We start from the raw sequence: 26,397 nt of genomic DNA, 5'->3' as shown, positions 1-26,397 counted from the left end.
TCAGTGGCAGTTCAATGCGCGTTAATGACTCTGGGATTGCAGGCATCACTCTGGACAAAGAAATGATTATTGTGCGGTCAAAAGAAGTTCAAAGACAAGAAGGGAATTTCAGTTTTTTCCTTAGAGATCCACATTCAAGAGCATATAAATTAAGCCAAATGTTAAAAACCACAGTCTGAAAGCTGACTTCAAAGTCACAACTCTCTAATTAATGAACTGCGAGCTTCAGTTTGGACAAGTTGTGGTTTGATGCGCCCATAAATCAACATGACAGGCCTGTTTCACAGTCTCAGACAGTGCTTGTCATTGAGTCACATCAGATGTAAACACAGCAGAAAAAAGAAGGGGTATGAAGGAGGTGCAATTGATCAACAGAATTGGTAAAAACCCACTTTTGAAGCACATTATGCATGATCACAGGAAATGGTTACAGCCTCAAGAGGTTTCCCCTTCTGCTGTTGCTTTTTTGAATCAGATTGCTAACAGCCTTCAAAAGGGAGAATAAGAATTATGGAGTTTCTCCCCTGTGGCTTGCAGGCAATAACCCCCTGTTGTTATTTTGTGCTTCTTTCTTTTCAAAGGCATCAAAATTTAGTTTTTTAAAGATCTTTAACTCTATATTTGAAGACAAACAAAAAAGGGCTGCCACTGTCATTCTTATCAGTTACCAGGGATTGTGTTTTTCCTTTCTGTTGCCACTTCTTATTAACCTCTTATTTGGTCTGTGAGACATAGTTTGGAATGCACGTCTGCATGCTGGGAGAACATGAAAGTTCAGATGAGCTCAGAGGGCAGATAAAGAAATGTGAAGGGGAAAGTTACACAGCAGAAAGAAGGATAAAAGTTACCTCTCCCAAATTGCTCTTGTCAGAAAGGAGAGCATCTCAGAGCACAAAGATGATAGTGGTGTCTGAGTTTGGGAAGGGAGTGGGGGTAGGCAAGGAGAACACTTTGTGTCTAAACAAGGAGAAAGCGAGACATGGTAGGAACATTCTTGCGTCTCCAGGTCGCTAGGTTTGCTGTGGTCCATGCTTTGTCATCCATTTCCCAGGCAAAGGTGACCCAGAAAATAGGTTGCTTTGAATGTCCTTTGAGATAGGCAGACCAGTGGATGTGTCTCCTTGGATTCATGGTGCCAGTGGAGTTGTCTGAGACCCAGGTAACAATGGTTAAGAGATCCGTATTTTCCTGAGGTAGGGACCAGTCTCCTTGAATTATCATGCAGGTGGTAGTCCTTTTGTGCTAAAATGAGGTGGAGTCACACAGTAGCAATTTCATGATGTGGACTGGTGGTTATGATTTTAACAAGGTTTGAACTTGGATGTTGACAGATGGAACAAGTATGTTAATTTACAGAGTCCCCAGTCATTAGTGGCTCATAATTTTGTATTGTCAGGCTCCCCCCCACCCGCTTTTTTTTTTCTTCCTGTTTTGATTACCTCTGCAATAAGACACCTGATCTTTGGCCAGAACAATGTACCTTTGCTTTTTTTTTTTTTTTTTTTTTTTTTTTTCCTTGCCTCCTAAAGTTGCCTTGAGATGTTTCCCTGAGAAAGTTTGGCTCCATATTGGGTTGGACGAAGACAGGACCTTCCTTAAGAAGATACGTGCTCTTAGGTAGGGATGTAGGGAGGAAGAGGATGTAGCCCCAGTGCAGCTATTGAAGTGACTGCTCGTGAATATTGGACAGAAGTGGTGAGGAAAATAGACAACAGAATTCATTTTAAATCGAGCTACAAAAAAAGATTCCATCCTGTGCGGGTGAGGTAGGCTAAGTTGATTGTTTTAAAAGGGCCGTTTGTCCCGGGCAGTTATGACAGTTTATGTTAGGCAGTAGGGAGTAGCCGAAGAAAGGAAAACAGACCTTTGACTGCAGCTCTAGGGAGGGGATCCGAAACGCGAGGTTTATCAGGGCATTTTAGCATTTTAACACTGACTACTGACCTGCCGAGGGGACTGCACGGAGACCTTTTTTGTATGCATTCAATTGTGAGAAGTAAACAAATGGACCCGTATCCTGTGTTTGGTAACTGGGTGGGGAGCGCAGTTTGGCAACCAGTGTTGCTTTTAAATTCTTTCTTTGGACAATGGGCCTTGTATACTTTTATATCCTGGCTTTTCAAACGTAGACAGCTTTCATGAGCTTTTCCTAGGGATGGCCACAGAGACAACAGAAAAGGCATCAGTCATTTTATGTAAATACAAAATTTTTAAACATTTCATTTACAGTAAGACAGGAAACACCCTCCCCAACCTCCAGCTGTACCCCCCCATTATATTCTGCTTTCAGAAGAGCTAATTCCCTGATCTTTTATTGTGTCAATGTTGTTTTTTTCTCTTCCTTCCCTTTTTTTGTAATGTTGTGAGTTAATATCTGTTGAAGAAGTGAAAAAATCATTTTGACATGAATATAACTATCATTGGGTTTTACATTAATGTGATAACTTGGGAAGGGGTGAAAACAATTGGATCATTTTATGCATGCTGTTTTTAAAATGAAAACACTGGCTTTTCATTTAAATTTATTTAAATTTTTGTTGTTAGTGGTATAGAATTTGTTTTTTGGAGTGAAACTCAATTAACTTTCTCAGTGGCATGGTAGTAAGTCTGAAATTGGTTGCTAATACGAGAATGATGGTTTTTACTGTAAAATAAAGTACATGAAGACCGAAAGGAAACCACCATTTTTCTCTTTCTTTGAACTTTGCATCAGAAGGTCTTGATATACATACCATTTTATGGATGTATCAGATCAAGGTCATGTGTTAGGTTAAGTGAATGCAGTTGTTTGTAAAGTATAGTTATTAGCCAGAACATGTAAGCTCAGAAAGGGCTTGGATAGTCCTTTTAGTTGTAAAAGTCTCTGTGATCTTTTGAATCATACTCAGAATTAGGAACACTGATCTTGTTCTTTTCTTGAAGAAACTTTTTTTTTATGCCACAGTTTGGGAAGGGTTAATTTTCCTTTTATAATTGTTAGCCATAATGTGGCTAAGACCTCCACCTCGATACGATTCCTAGCAGATTAAGGATATTAGATAATTTCCTTCTATTTATTGTGCTACTGCACTGTATTCTCTTTCTATCACTCAGATAATTACTGAGGAAATCTACATTAATTTTTTTTGGCTGAAGCAAGGCCTGCTAAACACAGGAATGATGTATTGATGTTTTACACAACAAAAGTTTTCCTCCTGTCATCGTCCAATCAACAAAAAGATATTTATCATATCGTAAAGCCCCTTCTTTTCAAGAACAAAGCAGATGGGGGAAGCAGGACAAGCAGCCAGAGCTGGGGGTTTCTGAGACTAAAACCATGTTAAGGCATCTGAAGCTTAGACTGTCGTTCATATTAAACTCACAGTCGAGTACGATGTTGTTTGCTAAATTATGAATGTGTGTAATTAAAATCTAGTGGCTGTTTCTATGAAAGATTTACAATGTTATTTCATCGTTTGTCATGGCTAATTAACAATATTAGATGAAGTTTTTCTTCTTCAAAGGTCTGATTTTTTCTCATTTATTTATGTCAGAAGTGATAAACAGAGTAGTTAAAAGCTTCTGCCGGTGCAGGCAGGGAGGGAGGCAACTTGTTCTTTTACACCTCAAAGGTTCGGGGTTCAAACCCCTTCAGACTAGAGTGATGCAGTCTTCTCTCTAGTGTGCATAATCAAACATTTCAACGTCTAAAAGTTTACGTCTTGATGACAAAACTCAGGCCTTTCAAATGGGGGGAAGCTGGTTTGATTGACAAATTATTTGTTTATGGGAGCAGGCAGTAGAAAGGTAACACACTCACCTCCCACCCCTCTTCAGAGGAGGTATGTTCTGTCCCTTCTAAACCTTGACATGGAGCCCTCCACTGAGCTCCAGTGACCATTCTCAGCATTTGACAATGATGGTGAGTTTTGAAGTGTCCATACTTTTCACCTTCCTAGGGAAGTGGCCATCTCATTTTTGTCTTCGTGATTTCTTACAGCAACAGCAGGTGGCTACCCAGCAGTTGGCTTTTCAGCAGCAGCTTTTACAGATGCAGCAGTTACAGCAGCAGCACCTCCTGTCTTTGCAGCGCCAAGGCCTTCTGACAATTCAGCCCGGGCAGCCTGCCCTTCCCCTTCAACCTCTTGCTCAAGGTATGCGTTCATTATACAGAAGGCATAGCTCTGTGAAGACTTTGGGTGGACGTGGTGGGTTGTCTCTTGGTATATCCGTTAAGGACATTGTCCATCAAAACATGCACATAGATTCTTTTGAAGAAAAATGGAGTGGGATCATGATGGACCCATGCAGAAGGTGAAATGCTTGTTGATGCCAAAATGAAGTCTTACGGTGGTCTGAAGGCTTAGCTATACTATAGCAGAGCAATCCCACTGTTAGACACTCTTGGAGTAAGGGAATGAGGCACTGCTTTGCACTTACTGAGCATTTTAATGGACTTTTGTAGTGTTTCTGTTTGGAACCACAAAGGAATTTTCCTGAAGGCTTTTATTATTCATTTAAGAGATTTTATACCATGTAACATGTGCTATTTTAAATCTTAGTAGGGCTTTATAAATGCCACATTTTAATATGTAGAGATAAATTCAGGTTTATTTTTCTGTAAACGATTAAAATCAACGACTTTCTCTTATAAAAGCCAAAGTTGTTTTTTGTTTAGTTTCCTTTTTTTTTTCTTTTTGCATTCATCTGTTGATTTTTGAGCAAGTTAGTTCTATACTCATCAGAACAGGTACCATTTCAATCTCCAGTTCCTCAACAACTGAGATTCCTTGAAAAGTAAGATTTTAATACATTTAGTGAATTTCTTTTGCAGAGCCCACTGACATTTTATCCCAAGGGTGATGGACATCAGAAACAAATGGGAACTCTCAGTGTTTTTAGGACATCCTCTTGGTTTAAGCAACTCTGACTTTCACATATGTCATGTGAAAGCAGATGGATTATTCAGAACTAGAAAGGAAGGTGGGAAGGGATGTCAAGAGGGAGGGAGGGAGGGCGGACAGGCAGGAAGGAAGGAAAGAGAAAGTAGAAAGTGCCATGCCTGTGTTTTGAAACACAATTCCTCCATCTATGCGTGGCAGGGCAGATTTGAGTTGCCTCCTCGAGGCCAACAGTTCTTTGAACTCTAGTAGATTTGGATGTTGGTTTATATGTACCTTAACAGCTGGTAGCTAAAGCCATTGATTGGTGTCTTGGATTCAGTTGCCTTCTAAAGAAGGTTAAAAATATGGAACCTCCTTTGTGTTGCTTAAGGCACGGCCATTTGTTTGGTAACTTTTCGTGTCAAGTGAAGTCAGGGAAGCGGATCTGCATTTGAATCTTTTCCCTTAAGTCAACCACACCCAACTTCTGTCCCTTATGAGGCTGATTTTGTTTTTACTATGGAGACCAGGGCTTTTTCCTCTTAACCTCTCTCTTGCCTCTCCACTCCTTTTTCTGCTATGACTGCTCAGCTGCTCGATACATACTCAGCATCTCCATTGTCAAAATAGAAGATATCATAACTGAGCAATAAGGAGAAAAGAAAGGATATATAGATGTACATCAGTGAATGCATTTTTGTGCTTGCAGAATGTCATAGCATGTGTTAATTACATCTTTGGATTTATTGTTGGAAACATGGCAGGCTGTTCTGACACACCTACCGGACTTGAGCTCCAACCTCTCTCATCTTTTCCCACCACTCCTATACTATTAAGTTTGCTCACTAAGGTTCATTGTTATAGTACATCAGTTAAGCTGTCCAAAAGAGGGCAATTGGGCAGTGACAAGACAAGCTCATGTGTAATGTGAAAGAAATGAATGTGGTGATGCATGAAGTGTAATCACTGCAGTAACATATCAGAGACACTGGTAGGTAATTCACTAGTCATGACATTGATTGATAGGCTTAGCAGTCTGCTGTAACTATTAGCCCCTGCAACATTAGGAAGAAGCATATTTGAAATCTAAGGGGTGCCTCAACGTGTGCCCGAGATGGAATAAACGTAAATACAAATATTTCTGGTGTCGGGTTCTTACAGTAAAATGAACTACCAGTGTTATTTCCATCTCTCTGAATCAGGAGGTTGGTTTTGTCCCCCCACTCCCTCATCCAAAGTGGCTGGAGAATTCAGTCATGTTGGACTAGAACACGATTTTTTTTTTATCAGAGAGATGATGGCTTAAAACTGATGTCATTATGAGGTTTAAATCAACTTTCTGCTTGCTTGAACATGGTCACCTGGGTATGGATGTACAAGGACAAAAAAAGGTTGATCAACTCTGTTTGTCTTTGAGCCAGTGATACCTGGGGTTGTAAAATTGAGTTCCGTGAACAGTAATCTGTCATCTGTCCCCACAACATACATTTTTTAAACCTGTGCCTGCATTTTCTTTTATAATGAAGGGGCCACTTGTCCTGGAAAAAGAAATGTTGCAAGGCATGGTGGTTATCTGCTAAAAATACTGGTAATGCCCACTTCATAAAGAAATCATCAAGATTATTTTACATACCTGTTCATGGCCTTGCCGAGTTAACCTTAAACATGTAAATGTCAAGTATAGGAATAGATAGAGAATTAATATTTTGAAGGCCTTTTTATCCCTGAAGGTTTTATAATATGAAACGGAGGGATATTTTCTGTTGTTTTTAAGGTTATTGTAGGGTCTTCTCTCTGCCTTACGTAATTAGCCTATCTGCTTTTCACCCTGGTCTCTTTAATCATCTCATCCTCCCTAGCACCAGTAATTTCATACAGAAATATTCTTTCAGTCTTATTCTGACCTTTTAATTTTTAAAATGTAAACTCTGGGTAGCAGAAAATTACATGCTTTGTTATATACCTGCTAATGGATTTGTTTAACTTCATACTGTTATTCTTAGTCTACCATTTTGGAAGAAATACATACTTTCTGGAAATTTGTTATCCATTTAGTCTGATGAGTGACTGGGTTACCTTTTATCTGTCTAACATGAGATCTTAGCTGTCAAGTAACAACACCTTTTGGTAGGTAGTGCTCATTGAACTAACAGTTTAACATCACTAACGATATATGGCATTGATGGAGGAAAGCCATTTGACTGCTTCTGTGTTAAGTGTGATGAGAATGTTCTTAAAAGTAATTATCACATTGCAGTTTGACCCGGAAGTATCGCCGTTGTCACTTAATGAGTTACTATTTTTATTTACCATTTTTCTCTATGGATAATGAAACTGATTTGCCAGCCCATTGGAATAGATGGAGAATAGAGTAATATTAATGCACCCTGTAGGTATAACAAGTGCTGAATACCTTTGTCTTTGTCTTTATTTGCTGGATAAACAGCTTACTTCTAAAACAGCATTGAAGTTCTGCTTTTCTTCCAGAGAAAGCGGGAGTTAACACAGTTGTCAGAACCCTGTCCTAGTCTTCCCGCCTCCCATGCAGCTGACCCAGAAATCAATTAGTTTGAGTTGAGAAATAGGTGGCTTGTTCTTTTCATGCGTTTACTCTCTAGAAAATAAAAATAGGTGTTGACTTGTGTGGTTTTATATCAACATGACATCATCAACAGACAAGCCTATTAACTGTTGTTTCCACTGAGTAAACAGTGGTCTGAGGGTCACCCATGTTCACGGGTAATTGTTGGTGTGCAGACAACAGTAGCAGGCCTGCCAGCTACAAATGCATCCCACCTGTCTTCGAAAGGTGTTTGAAAATAATAGTCCAGATGCAGCAAAACCGGACATGGGGTTGTGGAGTGACCTTTCCCTTTGTTTAATTTGCCTCCGAGGTTTAATTTCAGGGGACAAGTAATAATTGAATATGCTTAATAACTAAATGCTCATTTGGGACAAAATCCATCAAAATATAATTGGCATTTGATTTTTATGAAGGGAGAAGAAAACCGACTTGTCTGTCGAGGATGCCTCCTAAGAATATCTGACCACTTAATGTATCATTTGAAGCCTCCTTTATAATATATATTAATTGCAAATACTTGAGCATTTGAACATTTTCCTGGAGAACCGTTAGGAGAGACCAACTGTTTTTGTTAACGCTCCTCTCAGAAAGGCGGGGAACGTTATTGGTCTGCTGTGCAATAATTTACTCCTCTTTGATATGCAAACGATCCACGGTGAATATAAAAAAATCCTATCAGACTCATTTCACAGTTCTTAACCACTCGGATTCTCTGGAGTCCATCGCCTCATTAGACCAGTGCTCTCCAATGCTAGCATAATTAAAATCTTTAACAGTTTAGCAAAGTAAAGATGTTTGGCTGATCACGTTGAGATGATTATCTATCCATTGTATTCTAAATGACAAAAATAAATTAAATTTAGACCTTGGCATTTTTTATTATGTGTTTCAAATGAATATAATGCACACAGCCTTCTTTTTTAATTCAATACCTTAGGTTTGGTAAGAAACATGCCTGTTTCGGCTGCTGCTATACAGTCAGAAAATGGCAGGCTTTCTGGGATGGCTATGTTACAGTTGATTGAAACAATGAACTGCAATCCAGACGTCCACTTCTAATGTGGTATTGCCTTAGGATGTGCAGGGTTTATGATTTCAGTGTTTCTCCAAAGGAAGTTATGTTGCTTGTTGTCGTTGTTGTGGTTTTTGTTGTCATCTAGCATATTTTTATTCTGTGCATGTATGGGGTAGAATATGCATTGAGGTGGGATTTGGAAACCTGGGCTACAGAGGCATGCCACCAAGATAAAGACGAAGAGGCCCACAATAGTGAGCGTGGCATACTGATTGTATCCCTTCTTGGGGGAAAACACTGGATTCACTCCTTAAAACCCATGTCCATTTTGATCCCCTTTAAAAACACAAGAGAACTTTATTACTGTAAGTTTATTTTACGTTTTCATTTTATTCTGCAATGGTTCATTACCATTGATCTAAGAAATGACAGTAATAACAGTGTTACTTGTATAAAAAGTTATACAGTTTTTCAGTAGACACATCCATCAATTAAGCATGTGGTACTAGAAACCAAAATTAATGAGGAAGATAGGTGTGTTAATGAAATAATCATAGTATAATCAATTTGACTGTTAAAAGTTGAAAAGCATTTCAGGAAGACGATATGAATTCATAATTTATGTCTAAAAGTGATTAATAAAAACTATATTTAATAACAAAGCTATTTGTCATCATTTAAGACTTAAGCACAAAAATTATTCATTTTGTAGTTCATGTTGTCATAATAGTATAGTTGAACAAATTTATTTTGAGCCCTTCTTTGTGTCTAAAACTAAGGTAACATCTATCTACTTTTCATCAAAAATTGAGAAATAACATTTCGGATGGTTAGAGGCATACCGTTGTGGCAAAGTAACTGTGTTTTGAATCCTTTTCACCTGAGTCTCTTATGTGCGATGAGGGCAGCTTCCACTCAGTTGCTCAGTAGGAGGACACACTTTTTACTACCACATCTGCCTTAGTTGGGAGGGAAAAAAAAACCACACACCAAAAAACCCCCCTAACACTAGGCTTTGTTTACTGACTCTTTGATTTAATTACTGTTTGAAGAGGACGGAATTAGCTGTTAATTGATTTAATTATCCAATTTGTTTGTTTCAGGCATGATTCCAACAGAACTGCAGCAGCTCTGGAAAGAAGTGACAAGTGCTCATACTGCAGAAGAAACCACAGGCAACAATCACAGCAGTTTGGATCTGACCACGACATGTGTCTCCTCCTCTGCACCTTCCAAGACCTCCTTAATAATGAACCCACATGCCTCTACTAATGGACAGCTCTCAGTCCACACTCCCAAAAGGGAAAGGTAGGAGGCAGCCACTGAGATGGGTCCAACACTGCCTTTAACATGAGAGGGGTGGGTGGCCCTGCCTCACCATATCTCAGTGATCCCTAATTGGATCCATGTGACTTGAGTGTGCATATAATTACTGAAGAATGTATTCAGTATGGTTTGGGTGTGAAGCATCTAATTATTTTCACCTTTTCAACATGGAATTAGCACTTATGTAGATCTACTCTCAGCTTAGGAACCCGGGCAGAAGTCGTGTAGTTTCTCATTGGATGGGTTGGATTTCCAGGCTTCCAGGCCTACTCCTTCTGCCAAGTGCTCACTCCGTACAAGCTGAATTCCTTGGCTGGAAGTGCCTTCAGGGAATAGTAGTGTCTGCTGTGGGCAATTTTGAATTATGGTTTGAGAAAACATAGAACTTATGTTACTCTACATTGCTCCCCTTGAAGGCTGGGCGCCCATGTTTTTCATCATTGTGCCCCGGAGCACATGGTCTTCCCCGTATGTATTCTGAGTGAAGGTTTGGAGGATGGAGAGACAGAAGAGGTAGTGGTGGTGGCGGCGGGTGGAGGCGGGGGGTCTGTTGTATATATAGTCACATAAACAGACACAGCACACTTTTTCTTCATCGTGGGATAGAGTGTAGTATTGTCTTAGCAGCTGTATTCCTATTTAGAAGTTAAGACATTTTATTTTTGAATTGCCCTGAGTTTTACATGAATGTTACTTGAAGCTGAGCTTGTTTTAGAGATCCAGAATATGTCATGTTAGCATGCGGTTCTAAGAAAATCTTTTAATTCATGTTATTGTATTCTTAGTACCCAGAAGCATTAATACCACTGTTGAAGTGCTTTCAAGAATAGAAAATACAGTGCCCCTAAAATTGAAAACTTTTTTGTTTACTATTCCTAAACTGTTTTCTGTATATTTCATAGGCAGAGCTTCCACACACAGAAGTAAAGAAACCTTAAAAGTAGTATGTGACAGTAAATGCCATTTCTATCAGGAGAAAGCAAATTCTGTATTTTGTTTTTTAATAAAAATGGCTCAGTGAAAAAAAATTTAATTATATATTTCAGTTATGTAATCACAAATATAATTTCGTATATTTCTCAAAATACTGAGTGTTTAAGAAGCCTACTGTTTAATTGGATGTATATCTTTATACCAGAAAAATATTATCTGAACACACACACAGACACACACACACACACCATGTTCGAGTGTAAAACCACGAGTGGTTTCCAGAGATGAGGATAATATATATGTTTTAACTAAAATTTTCAACTATCCTTCCAAGATCATTTTGGAATTTCTGAGGCAGACACCGAAGAACTAAAAGATGCATTAAGCATATTGGTTTAGAATAGTTTGAAGAATAGATAGAAGAATAGAATGGTGGACACTGAGAATCAGTTTGGAGCCATTGGGTGAAATGTGGCTTCTGTTGTTTCCAGCGAGGATAGATATATATGTCTGGAAGCCAATCTTAGCTCTTGCTTTACAATCTCTTATAATGTCTTTATTTTTTTTTTTCAAGAAAGAAAACCTTAGGGAGCATTAAAGAAAAGGTTCTAGGCTGTTGTCCTTTGCTATACTTGGTTTTGATGTCCTAAGGTTGATGCGTCCATTTACTGCAGAGTGATTGAATTACATCTTTATCCATAGGCAGAGCAGGAGGCCATACACTGAAAAACGCCGACTGATGCACTTAAGGTATTTGTTGCAATCTCATCGGCTGTTGTGGAGCCTGCACAGATTTCCTGTGACATAGAAAACTCTTCTTGTTTAGGTGCACTATGCTCAGTGTCATTTTCTAAAAGGTTATATATCTGCAGTCAGGTGATAGATTAGCAAGGAGGCAAGTGGGAGAAGAATATCCCTTTTCATGTCTTAAGGCACATTTGAAAGTAAATGGATCTAAGAGACAGCCTAATTCTGGGAGACTAAGTTTGTTTGAATTTTTTTTTTTATGCTCCTTATTTGTCTGCACAAAAGTTGTGCTTAATCTTCATCATACTACACACCAGAATTAGAATATGGATCAGAAAAGAATTCAGATTCCAATGAGCCTTAATCTAGATGTAAAAGCAGACTGAGTTTTCCAATCGTACATGCAAAAAAGAAGCAACTATGGAATTATATGCCACTACTTAATCTCGTGAATCTCTCAGTTTATATTAGCTGGTAGGTTTCTAGACGTGGCTGGATTAAAAGAAAATTCCAGTCAGCACATTTTAACTGAATGTAGCTGACAAGACACATGAGCACCTTCAGTTAAAGGTAGTTGAGTTTAAGCTTATAGAATTGATAATTAAAAAATCAGTTAGGTCTGGTACAGTGGTTATCTCAGCACTTTGGGAGACCGAGGCAGGAGGATTGCTTGAGGCAAGGAGTTCAAGTCTAGCCTGGACAACATAGAGGGACCCCAATTTCTATTAAACTTTTTTTTTTTTTTTATTAGCGTGGCATGGTGGCATGCACCTGGAGTACTCCAGAGGCTGAGGTGGGAGGATCATTTGAGCCCAGAAGTTTTGAGGCTGCAGTGAGCCATGATCACACCATTGTACTCCAGCCTGGGCAACAGAGCAAGATCCTGTCTTTTAAATTAAAAAAAAAAAAAGCAGTTATTAGTTAGCCAGCTTTGTATACATATAAATCCTTCAAATGAATATTATGTAGCATTACCTTATTAGGCTTAATTTAAAAATCACGTGTGATAACCAGTTAAATACAAAAAAAAAAAAAAAGAAAAAGTTGTCACTATAAAGGTACAGTCTCACTGTACACTGATCTGCCAGTTGTCTCAGGAGTTTCTTGTCACTGCCTTGGGTAAGTTTTCTCTCTTACTCATCGGTGCATTTGTGAAATATGTGTCCTTCCAAGCTCTTCTTTGATTTCTGTGTAATAATCTTTTCCCTCCATTCTGATGGGCAAGGAAGAGTCTCTGCCACAGTGAATAACCATCTAGCCCCATGACCTTGATCGTGGCTTAGCAGCTTTAAGATTGCTTTCTGACATGATCTGGGAGTGCTCGATGGGAAAATTTGTTGGAAAAAGGTAGCGTTGTGAGAGTTACTGTTTGTTTTCAAAGTACTGAGATGGCTAATGATCTCAGCTGAGTTGCATATGTATTTCCATGCCATTTGGAAAACTCCTTCTCCCCCACTCTTGCCCCCGTGTATTTTGCTGGCTCCTGTGAGCAGCCACTGCAGTAGCAGCAGCTCTGGGGTTTGGTGAGCTTCAATCTGTTAAGGAGATAAATAATGTGCTTGGCACGACACTCCTACTCTCCTCTTTAATTTGTCTTACACAAGGAAAATTATAATTAAATCATTCAGGGTAAACCCTTGAGTGTAGAGAAGGGAAAAAACACACTTTGGTAAAGATTGCCAATAGAAACCCACTTCCCTGTTGCGCAGGGTAGAGACATTTATCAATATTCAGCACTATTACGGGAGGAGCGGCCCATGTGATTTGTGAGGCGGATGCCAACGTTCAAATCAAGGCTTGTTAAGATCCTGTCCCTGTGTAATCATGGACATTCAGCATCATTAGAATTCAGTACTGGCACCATGCTTCGTGCTTTGATTTTCTCCCCACAGTTTAATAATGTTTATTGTGCTGATTATATATAAATTCATTGGTGCAATAAACATGCCTCTGTTGTCAGTGCCTGAGAAAAGTGTGGTGGGGATCAAGTTCAATGGCAGCAGCTAAAGGGTAGCAGCCAGAGGAAGCAGGTGCATTCAAGCCTCTTGATGTCATTTTATTCCATGGGAACAGAGAGTCTCGACTTCTTAGGGAAATAGACAAAACTCAGGCCTGGGATACCTGTAAATGTGAAGATACTGTCTTGTTTCCCTGTCTGATTGTCTTGCTTTAGGAAATTCCAAGTTTTGGTGTGGGTAAACAGAATCCACAAAATGCAAATGAAACATTTATTAAAATGCTAAGTTTAGTAAAGCCCTTTGAGCTTCTTGGATCAAAGCAGCTATGTAAATACAAATAGCAATTACTATTTAAGTAATTGCCTGAATTAAAATTGGAAATATTACATTGCATTATGGTGCACTAGGGAAAGGGACGAGAACTCACATTTAATCAGTTCCTTCTCTGTGCCAAGCACTGGCTAGACTCTTGCATATGGAGTGATGTCTCACTTTATCCACCTGACCACTCAGGAAGCAGTAAGGATGATTATACCCATTTTACAGATGAGGAAATCAAATAATAGCAATTAAATAACTAACCCAGGCTCATAGAACTGGTGGTTAGTGGCATATCCAAGATCCAAATTGAGGTCTGTGCTTTAGTCTGCAAAGTGGTACTTAAAGTTTTCCTTCAGCTTAGAAGTGAATACTAAATGATGATAAAATCAGTGTCCCTAAAAGATATTTTTTTAATTTAATTGAAATTCAGTTTGACAAAACATGTATTAACTTAGCCTACTGTGTGCAAATCACTGCATTTAAAGGAAAATACCAGAGTTTTCTCTTTTATGGTGTATGTTCATATTTACTAGACCTTTCATGAAGCAGGATAGGTGGGATTTACAAGCTATAAATCATTTTGGTCTGAAACAGCACATAAAGAATGTAAATGAACCTCATGGGGGATTTGCACACAGGCAAATCCAAAACAAGCTTCTTTCCTTTAACGTATCCCCGCTTTTTTCCTGCCTTATAAATCCTGTGTTTCCTCAATGAACACATCATATGCTTTTTATTCCATTTCAGCTGTCCTCTATAGTCCAAATCAGAAATATGCCCTTTTTTCTCATCCCAGCTTTTTTGCTTTCAGTTCAGCCGCCATCATTAGATGTTTTATAACTCGCGTATTTCTCGGATTCACCGCTTTCTAAATATTTGTTCCAAGGTGTCCTTAAGCATTTGGTCAAAGATGTTTCCTTAAACCCTGATCAGATGGTGGTTGGGCAGTCTCTGCTTTTTTGGGGCATCATATTATTCTCAAAAACAGGGGACCCACACTGGGCGCTTTACTCTATGAGATCTAACCTGCCCTCTGTCCAGTCACGATATTCCTTGCCTCGTTCTCATCATTATTGACAGAGCCCTGTGTATTACAGTCGCTTGCATTTTCTCCACTCCACAGTTGGCAGTTGCCTTCAAATAACCCCTGAAGGTTTCCGCCTGGCTAGTGTACTTACAGACAGTTTCACTTGATACACAGTCTCTGTTTTTGATTTGTGGCCTCTTGACATATTGCCATGTATTTGACTATGTAACAATAACATTTGTGTTTACAGGCCTTGTTATTTTCAAAAGGCAAGGAACTTTGAAACATGTACATGTCTAGTGTTGCTTTTTTTTTCTTTTTTAAACTAAATTCTGTGTTCATGAATAAATGTCAGTGCTCTTGGTTTACTTGCTAAAATTCTAGAAGTTAGTTTTCAGAACTGTCCCTGATACACAAGCCTTTAACTGGTGCTTGTTTTCATACTGATATGTAGGACCCGTTGACATTTAAGCAGTAAACTCTAGTTCCCATTATTTTGAATAGTTTTTCCTCATTTCAGTTTTGTTTTGTTTTGTTTTGTTTTGTTTTGTTTTGTTTTCCAGAAAATCAGAGGACAATTTGTATTTATTTTGAAGTACTGAGCAAGCTAGTTATTTTAAATCTTTCTTTCCCATTAGAGCATTTCGGAGAACCTGTGGTCAAATTCCCCCAAATTGTCTTCAAAATTGTTACTGCTACTTCCTGCCAACGTGAGTCAAGGCATTTAAACAATCTATAACACTATAACAGAGCTCGGCAAATTATGGTCAGCCCGCCCTGCTTCCTTTTGTAAATAAAGTTTTATTGGGACAGAGTCACATTCATTTACGTATTGTCTACGGCTACTTTGACAGTACAATGGCAAGTTTGAGTAGTGGCAGCAGAAACCATATAGCCTACAAAAACTGAAATATTTACTGTCTGACCATTTACAGAAACAGTTGCTGACTGCTGACCTTCACCATTAGCCTGGTGTTTCTCAGATTCCCTGATGATATTCTTATAGGGTATTTGTTAAACTCACAGCTTCCTAGGCCTTTCTCCTGAAACCTGGACTTTCTTGATCTGAGATGGGGTGCAGGAATTTGCATTTGCCCTACATACCCTCGAGTCTTGCTACGCAGAGGCTGCAGACCAGCGGCTCTGCTATAACCTGGAAGCTTGTTAGAAACTCATTCTCTGGCCCTGCCCCAGACCTGCATCAGGATTTGCATTGTAACAAGAGCCTCAGGGGTTTGGAATACATGTTCAAGTTTGAGAAGCAATGGAAGCTGTGTGTTTATCACTGAGATTTTGACACTTGGAAAGAACAGGACTTTTCTCCAGACACTTGATTCACATCCCAGACGGGTTCTCATCAAAAGTCTGGGCTGTAGTTAAGGTGGTCTGGGGAGCAGCCCACGGGGGAGCCACCAGACTGGTTCAGTCCTCAAAACTAGTGGCTTGCCATTCTTACGTGAGCCAACAGAATAGAAATTCTATGACTGAAAGGACCAGACCCCATTTGCTTCCTTTCCTTAGGAGCTACCACGAGACCACTCCTTGGCTGTGTGATCACAGGCAAGTGACACAACTAAGGTTCTGTTTTGCTCTTGTCAAGGATGAAAGGACCTGACATGTGATGGTGGTGATGAGAATGCAGCTAACATTTATGTAACTCTTACTTTGTGCCAGACGCAATGCTCAACAGACTTGACACAGGCTTGATACTATACTGATTTTCCTATGTGATCCTCATAGTAATCTTATGGGGTATTCTCCCCTTTGTACAGAGGGTGCAGCTGGGGCCCAGAATGATGTTATCACTTGCACAGGTCACATAGCTAGTTAGTGACCATGCAGGGACTAGACCTGAGATTTCCCTGACCCTCAGGGACTTGCAGTGACTGCCAGATTCTGGTGGCTCCCCGGTGGGCTGCTCCCCAGACCACCTTCACTACAGCCCAGACTTTTTAATTAATTTATTAATTAATTTATTTTTTTATTATGCTTTTAAGTTCTAGGGTACACGTGCACAACGTTCAGGTTTGTTACATATGTATACATGTGCCATGTTGGTGTGCTGCACCCATTAACTCGAGATTTATATTAGGTATATCTCCTAATGCTATCCCTCCCCCCTCCTCCAACCCCACGACAGGCCCCGGTGTGTGATATTCCCCTTCCTGTGTCCAAGTGTTCTCATTGTTCAATTCTCACCTATGAGTGAGAACATGCAGTGTTTGGTTTTCTATTCTTGCAGTCGTTTGCTGAGAATGATGGTTTCCAGCTTCATCCATGTCCCTACAAAGGACATTAACTCATCCTTTTTTATGGGTGCATAGTATTCTATGTTGTATATGTGCCACATTTTCTTAATCCAGTCTATCATTGATGGACATTTGGGTTGGTTCCAAGTCTTTGCTGTTGTGACTAGTGCCCCCGTAAACATACATGTGCATGTGTCTTTATAGCAGCGTGATTTATAATCCTTTGGGTATATACACAGTAATGGGATGGCTGGGTCAAATGGTATTTCTAGTTCTAGATCCTTGAGGAATCGCCACACTGTCTTCCACAATGGTTGAACTAGTTTACGGTCCCACCAACAGTGTAAAAGTGTTCCTATTTCTCCACATCCTCTCCAGCACCTATTGTTTCCTGACTTTTTAATGATTGCCATTCTAACTGGTGTGAGATGGTATCTCATTGTGGTTTTGATTTGCATTTCTCTGATGGCGAGTGATGATGAGCATTTTTTCATGTGTCTGTTGGCTAGCCCAGACTTTTAATGAGAATTAGATTACAGAGTGGGGTAAGCTTTGGATCAAGTCCAGATGGTAGCCTCCACTGGTTGTAACTTGGGGCCAGACCTATCTGTTCAGCAGTAGTTTAGAAGAAGCCCACAAGAAAATCCCTGTTGCCAGTTCCCTTTGCCCTTAGCTCATCTTTTTGCTGGCCGGGAAGTCAGGAGGTTAGAAACCGGTGATGAACAGTGGAGAATATAGAGAGCATGCTGGGCATGTCTTGTCAGGTGTAGGGGACCAGAAGGAGGACCAGGTGTGGCTAACTGCAGAGGCCTAAGATACAGGTGCTTATTTTTGCTCCAAAGCAGACTCTTGGCAGCATCACCTGTCCCAGGTCTATCTGTCCGGGAGGTAACCTACTTAGGGCAAAAAACATTCCTGCTGAGGTCAGACAGAAGCACCCTGGGGGGTGAATCAGCATTTTGTACCCTAAACATGCTGCCTGGCATTTGGCAGCCATCATGCTTTGAAGAACTGTGATCTATGTGTCTGATTGCTTAAAACCAATCACTTTTGGGACTTAGAAGTGGGAGAAAGGATTCTCTCAGGGCCATGTGGCATGGTGCCATATCACCGCCTGCCATTCACACATGCAGGGAGGGCACCAGGAGAAAATTTTTAAAATACTGGCATGCCGTAAGGGAAGGGTTTATGGGGTTTTTTTGTTGTTGTTGTTGTTGTTGTTTTTTACTGTTCACTTTGTGGGGTGATTAAACAAAAAACCTCAACCATTATTCTCTAACAGCTGTTGTGCCTTACCTCAATAAAGGGCCTTTTACCATAACACAGCATCGTTAGACTCTATAAATCTCTTTCTATTTATTGTGTTTAAATGATAAATGCTTTCCAATAAAATGACATCATTGGTCTGGAGAGTGATGTTCATTTTCTGAGTTACTCTGAAATTTGGTTGATTTGAATTTTTTCATTGGGATGTTGTATAATATGAATCTCAGCCACAGGCTATTCCATGTCTGATGTGCCAGATTTCCCACCCAAAACCATCTCTGGACCCCCCATTTCTTTCACCTTGTAAGGCAGACATTCTTTTTTGATGCGCCGCTGCTGCTGATACAGGTTCTCTGCCAAATTCCTTGGTTGGCACCCAGGCATTTTGCAAGTATTTGTGCTTAAGTAGAAAGGCCTGTGCTCTCTCCTCACAAATGTGTCTTAGCTTTCCTTAACATTTATTCCACACCAAGGGTGTGAGGGAAAGCATGTGGCAGGAGAAGAATGAGAACCAGCCTTTTGGAAACTCTGATGGTATTGTCCATGGTACTCGGTTTTACTCTATTACCTATAAAAAGTTGTTGAATGACTCACCTTGACCACTTAAATTAGACAGAAGGTTTTCTTTGATGGATATTGAAACCAACCAAAAGTGCAAAGGGAAGTCAAGGGCCTTCCCTTTGAAAGGAAAAGTGGCTTGGAAAAGTCCTATTCTTATAATAAATGACAGCTGGGAGTCTTATGCTCTTAAGCCAGTACTGGAGCCAGATGAGGGGGGACCTATGCTGGAGACTTAAGCGGATGTCATGTTCCTTTTCAAGATTTGCAAAGATGTTTTTTTGCACGGTTATTCTGTTTTATTGCCATGTTCACACCAGTGTTACCCCGTAGCCTGGCTCCGTAGGTCTTTCCGAGGGAGCTACCACTCTGCTGACTGGCTCACTGGGGCAATGCAAATGAGTGTGTTACATATGTACAGCATTCCTAAAGTTCTTTATTCCATACCCCTTTGTAATCAGTCAAGGCCTAAGTATATTATAAACTATATTCTCCTCATTAAAACAATAGTGGAAGCTCACAAAGGGAAATTGTTAATATGTGTTCCAGCTTGTCACTTCTGCCTGTGTGAATAAAGAAGATAACCGTTCCTTTGGGAAACTATTTCAGGAATTGAGCAACAGATACGCTAGCCAGAGAATTCTCTTAACTGTAATTTTCCTTTTTGTGTGTACTCTAAAATAACATCCTGTTGGGCTCCTCAGTGCCACTGCACAGACAGAGCACAATTGCCACAGCCCAGGTGGTGTTAATATGGGACAATCCCCCCGGGCACATGTCGCCAAGAGTTGTACAGCTTGTTCAGTGTCTTCGTCCATATGGCAATCTGTCCCATTCACAGGAAGGCATCAGGGCTGCGCCGGGCGGGTACTGCGGTCAATGTAGTGTGAAGAGCAGGCCTCCACTCGTGCAGCCTCTGTTGTGCAGTTTGTTTTATTATAGATCTGAGTTATGACGCGCACACACTCACATGTACTCTCTCAACCAAGAAGAGACGCGAGAATAGCCGTGCTGGCTTCCTTTCCTCCCCCTTTATTTTTTGAAGCACGTGGTTAACTCAGCAGGTGCAATTCTACTGCATGAAACACGCTTGGTTCATAGAAAGTCAGTTAAAAACACACATCCACATGGACCTTTCTGGGTGGGTGGTTGTGTGCTCATATAAGGACTGCATGCTTGTGCTAGGATTCTTCTAGAAATTAGTGGGTTTTGTTATTCTCGCTCTCTCTTCCCCACCTTTTGTTTTTTGTTTTTTGTTTAGCATTTTCCACAGTGAAAACTGTTTCGGTTATCCAGTTTGGATTGTTGGCCTAATATTTTTGGTTTCGAAGTCTTAAAATGAAAGAAGGAAAGAAAAGAGAAAATCATCATCAGCCTCAGAAATCTGAGAGTAAAACATTGGCTGGAGGTGTGAGAAGTGCAAAGAATCAAGAAAACAGAGATTTCCCAGTGAATAGGGTGAAAAACAGGGACTTTTTAAAAAAAACCCTTTGGAAAATTCACCAGGAGGCAAAAAGCCTTCTCCATTTATATACCCAAGCCTTGTTCTGCTTTTGTGTAACTATTTGTGTTCTTGTTTGGTAAACAAACATACCCCATAGCAACTGTAGCTGATGATATTTATACTACCTGTAAGACTTCCCTAAACAAATAGACAGACTTTTATGACCTTCAAATTTCATTCCTTTTATAGTCTTCAAGGAAATCAGTCTAATGGCAGGCTGGTCTCTCTCTTTCTCTCCGTTGCTTTTTTAAAAGTACTTTGAGGTATGTCTTTGAAGGAGCTTTTGTATATTGTGTATGTTACATCTTGGTTGTGAATGTCGAGTTTTTGAAGATGTACTATGGCAGAAGGAAAGAGAAACCTGAAGTGTTTGTGCAAATGATGTGATATTTGCTTTCAAAGGAGTTGTTTTTAGTAATCAGTGGAATTCCAGGTCATACATCCAAAAAGTGAACACTCCACCAAAATCATGACCATAGACCCGAGAATCAGGCAGACATGTATGTCTGTGACTCTACTTTCATGTCTGAAATATTGATAGAAACATTGTGGTACATATGAGCCCCTATATTCAACTTACATTTTTCCATATGAGTCAGATTTGTGACAAGAACAAGATGTCTCGTGTTAAAGATCAGTGTGAGAGAAAAATGGCAGTTTACTTTAATTAGAAAAAAATTGACACCAAGAGCTGGAATAATCCAGTGGCGTTTGAATAAATTAGAGGACTGTACAGACAGAAATAAAAAGAAACTCAACAAGGATAAATGGGAAGTTGTCCAAAGGGCAAGAAAAAATGTGTTCCTAAGTGGGACAGAAGTCACAGGACACTTCCAAGGTGTATCCATTCAACCTAACTTACCAAAGCTCTAACCACAGGCCAGGTGTGGTCCTAGTGTGGGAATGTATCTGTGAGCTGCACAGCCTGTCCTCAGGGAGCTGACACTGCAGTAGAAGGGAAGTAGAACAAACAAATCATTTAAACAAGAAAAGAACTGTGAAGTTCTGGAAACAGAAAAAGTAGGAAAGGGGCTAAGTATAATTTGTGGGGCTGAGGTTATTGTTGGGGTTAGTTGGTCTGGCAAAGTCTGTAGGTGACCCTGGAACAAATGTGAATAAGAAAGGGAAGACCCCCTCCAATCTAAGGGCACATCAGAAGCAAAGGCCCTGAGGTAGAGGCAGACATACAAGATATTTGGCTGCGTTATGGACCATACTGGTTTCATGTTAGGCCACTGTGTTGTTTTGTGGTGGTTAGCCTCCTATCAGAACCCAACATGATTATCACAAAGTAGGTGTTTAATAAAATCTGCTGAATTAAAGGTAGAGAGGAGTTTAACCCAGTTAACCCAGTTTAACTCCAAAGACTGGACTGAAGAATGCAGGCTGCTGTACTTAAGTTACTTGAGCTTGGTGTGCCTCAGTTTCCCACCCCTGAATCGGGTATGCTGCCAGCCCTTACCTCATCTTAGATCAAAGTGCGAGGATTAAATGAGTTAATATATGTTTTAGTTGCTGAGCACATAGTAGGTGCTCAATAAATATTAACTATTGTTAATTATTATTAAAGCTATGTATTCATTCATACCACATGTATTGAGCATTTATTGTATACTAACACTGTAGATTCTGGGAATTAAAAGTTGACCCCAGCGTAGTTCTTCCCCTTCAGGAGCTCATGGCTAACCAGAGAAACAAACATAGAAACAGACACTTGAAAGTCAGCATATTATTAATAACTATGGTGACAGAAGTATATACAAAACGTAACACAGGGCATGACTTGTTAAAAATGGGCCAGGCGTGGTGGCTGATGCTTATAATCCCAGCACTTTGGGAGGCCCAGGTGGGTGGATCACTTGGGGCCAGGAGTTTGAGACCAGCCTGGGCAATGTAGTGAGACCCTGTCTCTACAAAAAATAGAAAAATTAACTGAGCATGATGGTGCATGCCTATAATCTCAGCTACTCAGGAGGCTGAGGCACGAGAATCACTTGAACCCGGGAGGTAGAGGTTGCAGTGAGTTGAGATCACACCTCTGGACTCCAGCTAGGGCGACAGAGCAAGACTCTGTCTCAAAAAAAAAATAAATAAAAATGAGCACCAGTGGAACATCATAGTGTGTGTATGTCCACCTGCATCTACCTCCCATGAGATTTTCTAACACAATGAACTCTGTAAAGGAAAAGTTTTATCTCTCTTGTCCATTGCGACATCCCCACCACCCAGCACAGCCAGCCTGGCATACAGTAGGCACTAAATTTCATTGCAGAGACTACATGAAATGTTCAGTAGAAAGTGAACTAAGGAGATGTCTATACTTGCCACTCTTTGGCCACAGGTGCTGTAAGACAGGGGTCCCCAACCCCCAGTTCACAGACTGGTACTGGTCTGTGGTCTGTTAGGAATTAGGTCACATGGCAGGAGGTGAGGCAGGTGAGCGAGTGTAATTCCATATATATTTACAGCCACTCCCCCTCGCTCACATTACCACCTGAGCTTCACCTCCTATCAGATCAGTGAGGCATTATATTCTCACAGGAGCATGAACCCTGTTGGGAACCGCACACACAAGGAATCTAGGTTGCATGCTCCTTATGAGAATCTAGTGCCCGATGATCTGTCATTGTCTGCCATCACCACGCCATGGGACTGTCTGTAGTTGTAGGAAAATAAGCCCAGGGCTCCCAACTGATTCTATGTTATGGTGAGTTGTAATATTATTTCATTATATATTACAATGTAACAATAATAGAAACAAATGCACAATAAATACTATGTGCTTGAATCATCCCAAAACTATTCCCCTGCCCCCCGGTTCCTGGAAAAATTGTCTTCCGTGAAACCAGTCCCTGGTGCCAAAAAGGTTGGGGAGCACTGCTATAAAAGAACCTGGTTAGCTGTTGTCAATACCTGTAGATACTCCAAACCATGAGAAAATTTAAGTTTCTGCTACAAGTACATCTCAATCTTTAGCTTGCCTCAGAATCCCCCTGGAGGAATGGCTAAAGTACAGGCTACTGGGCTCCACCCTTAGTGTTTCTGATTCAGTAAATTAGGGTGGGGCCCCCACATTTGCATTTTTTACACAAGTTCCCTAGGACCGTACTCTGAGAACCACTGCCCTATGACATCCCCACCTAGTATCCTTATGGTGTGACATTCTACTAAAGTTCAAAGTGACGGATAAGTGATCTGGATTACCCTTACTTGGGAAAATTCAGGTTTCAGTGCTAAGACTCAACATTTCAGAGAGAAAAATTCTCAAGACTGTGGCCGAATACAAGCTATTTTATGGAGCAAAATTTAAAAAAAAAAAAATTTTTTTTTCAGTTTTGGCCATAATTTCATTTGTAAGGTCTCTAGTTTTGTCTTACTAGATTTTTTTGTGTGTGCTTCAGTTCTCTGCTCTCACTTTATTCCTTTCATCACCTGAGCTCCTACTGATACGTTAAGGCCCAGATCAAAGGTTACAGTACTTTGTGTTCCAGCCATCTGTTCAGTTATCGCTGTCTCCCCAACTAGAGAATTGGGCAGAACTCTTTCCAAGAACGAGAACTTACTTCTAGTTGTAGTCAATGCCAGTGACCGCCAAACTTGATTTTTTACCCCAACAGTATAAAAATGTTGAATATGTACCCCTACTAAGTGTATTTATTAATTATATACATGTTTCTAATATATATTACTTTCGTTATAAAAATTAGTGGCTAAGAGGGTGAGAAATGTGTGTCTACATTTTCAAGTTCTAATACTAATAGGTGTATACAGAAATCTTAATACTATGACTCATGTGTAATATCATATCTTAAATATATGACGTAGGTGATATGCATCCCAGTTTTGGAGACTGATCTAAGAACCCAACATGATTATCACAAAGTAATTGTTTAATAAAATCTGCTGAATTAAAGGTAGAGAAGAGTTTAAACCAGTGAATGTTAATGAGGCATCTTGTACTATAGAGAAATAAATGTAATTACATAAAGTAGGGAGTAATTCTAAGGAAACACACAAGCAAGTACCTGATAGTTTTGAGCCATTTTGTGTCTTTAGCTAACTTGTCCCTTCATCTCCTGATTTCTGGTCTGGCCCTTGTGTATGGTCCTTCTACTTTTGAAGTATGATGTAACTCTTAGAAATCTTTTGCTGACTCCCATAGAGTACTAGGGAGGGAAACAAAATAAGAATTAATATTGGAACTTTGTTTATGGTCTTTGGTTTTTTGGGGTGTCATTAGTTCCTCTAACATATGGACAAGGTTCCACATAGACCTTGTGACTCACCAGTGCAAACACACTTGCGTTGACATAATGAGAATGCCTGCCTAATGGTGTTAATAACTTTTGGATTAGTGATCCCTATGTCTGTATTGACACAGTTGCTCACACCACTTTTTGGAAAGCATTCTGTTTTCTTAACGAGATCCCAGTGTTAATACTGCCAGTGGTAAACTCTTAGTTACAAACTCAGAATCGCCCTTACTGGTGTCAGAAACAAAAGCTGGACTGCTGCCTCTTCTTGCTCTTTTCCTTTATTTATTCCTTCACTCATCACCTTGCAAATACAGGCATTTTGTACTTGTCATCACCTGCTCTGTTTGCTATTGCATTGTGATCCAAACACACCAACCAGCCTCAGATACTACAGCTCTGATTCTCTGCTCCATTCTCCTACTATGCCACATACATGCTCCTGGCATCTGGGAATCAAGATGGCACATTTTGCCCAGTGTGGCTGGAAAGTGGGGAGGTAGGGGAGATTGGTGGCATGATTAGTGATGAAAATAACTGCCAGACTTAACTACCTTTCGTGGCACCTAGCCTCAGGTTCTTACCATTGGTAAAGCAGCCAATTACTAGTCACATAAATAGCTTACAAATAAGATGCCCTTAAATCTGGAGGAAGAAGCTCTAGTCCTAAAAGCATCAGACACACCACACTGTGCTGTTGGGGCCTTTGTGGGTCTTTGACCCGTAAGTCCAGAATGACCCTGAGGCTCTGCCATCCCCTGTGAAAATTCAAATTAAAGTACGTCTTCAGAGACTTGCTACTGAGTCAGCGTCAACCTGCAAAGTTAACCCAGCTAGTGACTGGATCCTCAAGGACTACTTTATGAGCTTTTGCTTTTCCAAACTTGAGTCGTTTGAATATGCGCCCCATTTTGTCGTGAGGTTTGCCCTATCTGCTTATGTGATTATTTGTATTATTTTCTTTAAATCAAGTCATTTCTTAAATAAAATGAGCCTCATTCTAAGAAATGATAACTGTGAAATCAGAAGTTGGAGACGCTAGATGTATTTTGGTCCATTACAAATTAAGATACATCTGCAGATCTTCAAAGTATGCTTTCTTGCTCCATTTGACATTGTGTGGACTCCACTGAGTGTGTGCATATCATGAGTTGGGATGTTTTGATAGGTTTTTCTCATTTTTTAGAGGGAAGGGACCTTGACTGAATATGGTACTGTGCCAAGTGCATGGAAACCCTGCCTTCCTTGTATGCCCTGATTTCTGATTTCCTAGGAAAAGCCAAGACTGTCACTTAACCTTCCTAAAAAGTTGATTCGTGACTCTGCTTTTCCTCACATACATCCTCAGGGATATGAACTGGACTTAGAAGATACTTAAAGCAGACCTAGGGTTTGGAGACTGTGAAGTTTTGAGATGCTGTCAAACTCACTGATTCAGTAGTTTACTCTGGGATGTTCCTGATCGGTGTAATAGCTGGTAAACATTAATCACTGACCATATCACCCAACAGATCTGTGATGATGTAAAATTGTTGTTTGTTAAACAGAGACAGAAAGTGACCTTTTCCCTGTGCTAACTTCCTACAGCCTTACCTGTTATGTTTAAAAAACAAAAAAGAAATACAGCCTTGCATTAATTTTTAAATAACTTTGAGCCAGCAAGCATTTCTGTGAATTTACAACTATTACTTGGTGAGGTTGCCCAGTGCCACCCCCTTGCGTATTTATCTATGTCCGTCCACCTTGCTTTTCAACCCATACTTTATAAAGAGGGCACCCTTGTGACTGTTTCTT

The 26,397-nt window shown here is 40.1% G+C and overlaps 1 protein-coding gene across 16 annotated transcripts in view; it reads left to right on the top strand.

Moving 5' to 3' along the window:
• The window catches only part of LOC105479577 (forkhead box P1), a 630,259-nt gene that overhangs the window by 534,816 nt on the left and 69,046 nt on the right, over positions 1–26,397 (top strand). For all 16 annotated transcript variants that reach the window (XM_071089096.1, XM_071089092.1, XM_011737586.3 and 13 more), the window contains 2 exons: positions 3,980–4,133; positions 9,565–9,769. In XM_071089096.1, the coding sequence (XP_070945197.1) occupies positions 3,980–4,133; positions 9,565–9,769 (359 nt within the window). The remainder of the gene's footprint in view (positions 1–3,979; positions 4,134–9,564; positions 9,770–26,397) is intronic.

Source organism: Macaca nemestrina, chromosome 2, assembly GCF_043159975.1.
Source record: "Macaca nemestrina isolate mMacNem1 chromosome 2, mMacNem.hap1, whole genome shotgun sequence".
NCBI classification, from domain to species: Eukaryota; Metazoa; Chordata; class Mammalia; order Primates; family Cercopithecidae; genus Macaca; species Macaca nemestrina.
This window is presented reverse-complemented; position numbering and strand designations above follow the sequence as displayed.